Here is a 6,000-nt window from a genome sequence, read left to right as displayed (position 1 = left end):
GGTCACACAGTCATCCTGTTGTCAGTAAGAATGTCATTCGTCAGGGAAAGAGAGAGAGAAGTATTTCAATACTGCCCCATGGGTCTCAGTCTCTCTCCCTGCACTATGAATCACAACACAGTCATTGAGCTGCACTAGACAGGCTCTGGAATTTGCACGTTCAATGGGCAAAGTCTGATGCTTCCTACACAGAGTGTTCCATTGAGTTGGGCCCTCGGGGTGTCAGCAGGAAAGGTCCCCCAGGGACTCCTGTCCTGGTTTTCAGTTTCTCATCAGGGTGTCCTCTTTCAGGGCCCCTGGGATCGTCAGGTTAGAGGTTCTGTCCCTTGGGCAAGGCCAGCTGATGTTACTTGGCTCCGCAAGTGTTGATGTTTTTCCCATCCACAGCGTCTTCCACGAGGGAAATGTGGTAATCAGTGGAGAGAGTCAAATGAGAGATGCAGCCCACGAGGCCTCTCATGTATTGCCTGTTGGTGTGCAGAGCAATTTCTTTCATTCCACCTGCCAGGAAGCAAGACGGAGGTGAGGTGAGCCAAAAGTCAAGGGTCAGCAGTCAGCTTTCTCTTTGAGGCCCCTGGGATGTGGGTCCCTAAACCTGCCCACTACCTCACAGCTCTGAAGTACCCTTGAAGACACAGGTCGGCTTGGATTGGTTTGGCACAAAACCAGAAGCTTCCAATACATCTGTTTCTTGTGTGTTCTAGCTCAAATGACCACATACAGTATCTAGTAAATTCTGTAACACTATATAAAGTCAACAAAATGTAGTCTGTCATTAGAGGTGATGTCATGTTAAACCACAAGAAATACACTGCCATGGAATGCTTCCATAGCTCACTGTTGGAAAATCTTGGATGGCTAACGCTATCCCATCATGTTTATGTTCTGCACTGGTATATTACAAGCCACTTACAGAAATACTACACAGTCTATTCTGAGAGAGGCCAGAAAGGCAGCTCCTCCTCCGGGAGAATTCACAGAGCTATTTGTAGTAGGTTCCTGTTCTATAAACAAGAAAAGCATGGTTTTCCTGGTGAATTGGTCCAAAGCACTTGAGCAAATGCCTTTCTGCCCTTCAGCGATGAGTCAGAAGTTCAGAAAATGCAAGAGTTGAGCATCTGGACAGCTTCCTGATTTCCAGGTATTTGACCGGCCCAGTGAAGTGCACACCCCAGCGAGACAACTGGATGACTAACAGGGAAAAGCACTGGCCTAATTTAGATGTGGCCAAAGGTCACTCACCCACATATAGAGCTCCATTGATGTTGAGCTGTCTCATCATGCCTGGTGATTTCCCTGTTCTGGCTCCATAGTCGTCCACGGTTATCTTGCCTGATTGTCCGTCCCTATAAGCACACATATACACACTTTAAACAGATATACCACCACACAGAACTTTTTTGTGGGGGGGCAGTTTTAATTTTATGTTTATTCTCCTTTGGTATGCTAGGTGTCACACTGCCTTTTTTGGCCTTTCTCCCATTGTGCACGTGTTTTAATAAACATGCATAAAACCACTGTGTGCCAGGTACTGCACTACATGGAACCAATGAAACAAAAACAAAACAAAGTCCTGGGCCTCGGGAGGAAGGTGACAATTCAAATTGTGAATGATGACATGGATCACCGCTCGGCAAGAATGCAAGGGTGCTATGGAATTGCATGGACAGGGCCTAATGCCATCCAGTGAAAAGCAACACATATGCGGGTTAGGACAGACTAAGGTCAGACAACAATGAGCTGAGAGACAGCGTGCTGGATGATGATGTCACAAGCAGATGGTGAAGGGTACTGGCAAGGACTTGAGAACTGAATCTGCAGGTGAGAGGGAGCCAGGGATGGAAGCGTAAGTGAAAGCAGGGGAGGAGTGGTGGCAGCACAGGGAGGCTTGGTGAGCTGGGCGGGACAGAAGAGGAGACAAAAAAGCAATTTTTGTGCATAAAGGTCACAAGAAGAATGGTTTACAAGTCCCTGAAGGACAGAATGCAGTAGTGACTTTGAGGTCTTGAGGGGGAGCTGTTAATCTGCGGAAGGGGCTTTGCAAGGTTTGTGGGTTGTTATTATTATTAATTTATTTTTATTGGAAAGGCAGAATAGACTTATGGAGAGAAGGAGAGACAGAGAAAGACCTTCCATATGCTGGCTCACTTCCCAGATGGCCACAACAGCCAGAGCTGAGCCAATGCAAGGCCAGGGCCCAGGCACCTCTTCTGGTGTCCCATGTGGGTGCAGGGTCCTTAGGCTTGAGGCCGTCCTCTGCTACTTCTCCAGGACACAAGCAGGGAGCTGGATGGGAAGTAGGGCAGCCAGGCCAGGAACTGGTGCCACTCTAGGATTCTGACGCGTGAAGGGAGAGGATTAGGCAGTTGAGTGATTCCACTAGGCCCTTTGCAGTTTTTTAAAGCTGTTATCCAAACATCTCCAGCCCCATAAGCTTTCTTCAGGAAAACACATCTTTTTTCAGCCCTGGGGGTGGGAGTGTGTGTCTGCCAACCCTGACTCACCTCTTACTAGAAACCCTTCCAGTCTGAGCCTTAGTTTGTTTTCTCTTGTTCTCATCTCACCCTTGGGATCATACACTGCCAGTTCTCTTTGGAAATGCTTGTGTAAAATGTCCTATCTGGGAGCCAGCATGTTAGCTCAACTGGCTCGTCCTCCACCTCCAAGTGTCGGCATCCCGTACGAGTGCCAGTTCATGTCCCAACTGCTTTATTTCCCATCCAGCTCCCTGTTTAAAATTTGAAAAGGATGGGCTAAGTCCTCAGGACCCTGCTTTTGCATGGAAGACCCAGAAGAGGCTCCTGGTTCCTGGCTTTGGATTGGCTCAGTTCCACCCATTGCAGTCATTTGGGGAGTGAACCAGCAGATGGTGGATCTTTCTCACTGTCTCTCCTCTCTGTAAATCTGTCTTCCCAATAAAACTAAAGAAGTCATTAAAAAAATACTCTCCAGATGCTGCAATGGAAAATGTCCCCAACAGCTTGATTCACTTGCTCTGTGTTATAAAAAAAATTAGTGTAAACTATCTCGCACCTACTCTATTCTTTCAATTCTAAGACTTTCCTTTCTCTGTTACTGAAATCAAGATGTGTGCTGTAATAAATGACATCTGAGCTTTGCAAAAATGTGATCTTACCTTTGAATATAATACATAATGCACTTCTTCAGCATGTTTGTTATTGCCCTTGACCTCCTAGCAGAATGCAAGACCATCAATGCATGGATATTGAATCTACTCAACGATGTCCCCCGTGTGTTTGGAACAGTAATGCGGTACGTGACAACAGATGAATGAACAAGTGAAACTGTGAAATTTCAACATTCTCACCCAAGATGGGAAAAAGCTATGCCCATCATCCAAGGCTATTGTGGCAATCAGATGTTACGTATGCAATGTACAAAGCATGGTAGCTGATAGCGTAAAGAAGTGTGTTGCAACTGTTATTATCAACATCATTGCTGCGTCACCATTTCCACCCATAAAATGAAGCTTACCAAACCTGAATTGCTGCTAATATAGACTGAGATAAAATATGCAAAGTATCTGGAACCTGACAATGCTGAACAAAGGAAAATTTGCATTAGCTTTTCTCCTAGGATTAATGCTCGTGACACAAGAATTACCCAGAATAACTACAGCGCTCAAAGGACAGGGTTCCTCTTGTACTGAAAACTTCACTGATTCCTCCACCTCCAACCATGGGGATGTGCTCATCCCTTCTTGCCATAGCTGATACCCATGACCTTGATGTAATCCCCATGCAAATTTGTTGTGCCATTCCTTCTAGATCCATCTGCTCACAATTCATAAAATCTTGAATCCTGCCACCTGTGGAGCTCCTGGGCTCAGCCCCTTCTGTGCAGCTCTCACCATAATCAGTGATCCAACAAGAAGAGCCACGTCTTTGGCACCCTTGGCATGGTGCCAGGCTTGCTGCCCCAACATCTGAAGCTTCCTTGGGGGTGTGTTTTACCGCCTTACCCCTCCCCAACAGCTGACATTCTGGTTGCGTGTGGGCTGTGTCACGGGGCCGCACAGAAACGGCTTTGATCCAGGCTCTGCCCACAAATGATTGTATAGCTTTCAGAAAGTCGTTTAGCATCACATTCCTTAGATGTCTAGGAAGTGCGTGGTTTCTCTGCAGCATGTATGTAATTGAACCACAACAATGGTAAAGATTTCAAAATCCTTCCACAATGTCTGCGCATTCTATCAACCAGCTCCATGCAAGGAAACCGGGGGCACTGCATTTCTTGATGTCACCAAAGTGGGGATTGCAGGGATCAAGTGTGGTTGGAGCTAAGAATGCAAGTGTTTGCTATTTGGATGTTTCTGTGCACACCCTTTTAAGGAAGGGTAAGGGAAATGTGGAACTCAGCAGCCCCATAGTTTAAAGCAATTGGGAGTTAAGTTGGTGTTTGCACATTTTGACTTATATTCTAGAGCATGTCTGAGAGCAGGTCCATAATATTTATTTCAACCAGCTCGCATTGGGACCTCATGAAAATTACAGCATATGTGATTCACAGGCTTTCTAGGCCCCTGGAGAGCAAACAGGCACACATCTGCCTCTGTGCTCTCACACTCCTTTAGGATGCAGGGGCAGGGTATCCAACCAGCTGCTCCCACCATAGCCTGTGTGAGCAGGGAAGGAAGTTGACATCGCGGAGCCCCCAACTTCCCAGGGCCTGCTCATGGCCTTACCCACTGACTCCTCCAGAAAGGGTTATGGTAAATGCTCGGGGAACCCCGAACAGATGCTCTGTTCAGCTTATCTTCCCCTGGGACCTGCACGTAGCCTGCAGTAATGACATTTCCATGATTTGCTTTGCCACTTGCTTTTTGGAAACAAACTACTATGAATATTGATCCCGAGAGCGAAACTATGAAGAAGATCAAAGGAATAAGCCACTCAAAGTTCAGCAGAAGTCAGGGTTACCTCTGTGAGGGAGTTAGGGTGTAACAGGGGATGGCTGAATAACCTGTACCGTTAAAGATGAACAAGACAGACATGCCAGGGGGGTGGGGAGAATGCAACTGCCTATACAGCCATCTTTGGAGCCTTGTTGAAAGTCCATTGCCTGAGCTGTCTTCTCATTAGAATGAGGCTCTCCTCTACCACAACCACAAGCAGATTGTTTTTCTCCAGAAGCTCACTGCTCAGTAAGGATGTGGGGTCGGAGCCTCAGCCTGCCAGTGTCAGTGGAAAGAGGGCGTAGGCCAAAGTTGGCAGCAATGCTTCGCATGCCCTGGTTCAGGAGTACTAAGGTACCAGTTCAAAGAGGCATGCAGGAGGGTGGGACTAAAAGAGCATTGGGAACCCACACACCACCACCACCACTGCTTGGCTCCAGCGCCCTCCCCATGCTCCATGCTCACCTGACTGCCTTGACTCGGTGCCACCGACCGTCATGGAAGGAGCCATTTACCATGATGGATGCCACACCACTGCCCAGGTTGTAGCTAGAGACATTGGAGCAAAATAAGACAGAGAACAAAATGAAACACCTAAGCGTGGGCACCACCCACTCTCGTTGCAGCAATTTTTTTGAATTCAGAAGGCAGTTGCTTTAACACGAAACAAAACAATGACATAAAAGGGGTTTGATTTCCAGTTTAGCCCATAGTTAAAATGTTTAATTGTGGCAAAATACACATAACATTCACCTCCTTAACTATATTTTAGGTGTAAAGTTCAGTGTTGTACAAGTGACTTCCAGAATTCTTTTCATCTTGCAAAAGGAAAGCTCTATACACTAAGAAACAACAACTAGTTCTGTCTTCCAACCCCTGGCTCTCTTTCATGCTGTGTTTCTATGGACTGTGTGATCGCAGACCCCTCACATAAGTGGAATCACACATAACTTACCTTTTTGTGCTTGGCCTATTTCACTTGGCAGTGTCATGAAGGCCCATGGACAGAAGCCTTCGCACCAGCCACAAGAAGGGCTTTCTCATTTGTAACATACTGTACTTGGTTGCAGAACATTCCCCACCCC

General features: G+C 46.7%; 1 protein-coding gene across 1 annotated transcript in view; it reads right to left on the bottom strand.

The window, feature by feature from the left end:
- Positions 1-287: 287 nt before the first annotated feature.
- The window catches only part of EGFLAM (EGF like, fibronectin type III and laminin G domains), a 106,090-nt gene continuing 100,377 nt past the window's right edge, over positions 288-6,000 (bottom strand). The window contains exons 20-22 of the mRNA XM_040977332.1: positions 5,381-5,464; positions 1,243-1,346; positions 288-501 (exon numbers count right to left, since the gene is read on the bottom strand). Of these exons, the coding sequence (XP_040833266.1) occupies positions 347-501; positions 1,243-1,346; positions 5,381-5,464 (343 nt within the window). The 3' untranslated portion in view covers positions 288-346. The remainder of the gene's footprint in view (positions 502-1,242; positions 1,347-5,380; positions 5,465-6,000) is intronic.

The sequence above is a fragment of the Ochotona curzoniae genome, unplaced genomic scaffold, assembly GCF_017591425.1.
Source record: "Ochotona curzoniae isolate NIBS_2020 unplaced genomic scaffold, NIBS_Ocur_1.0 contig_2754, whole genome shotgun sequence".
NCBI lineage: Eukaryota > Metazoa > Chordata > Mammalia > Lagomorpha > Ochotonidae > Ochotona > Ochotona curzoniae.
This window is presented reverse-complemented; position numbering and strand designations above follow the sequence as displayed.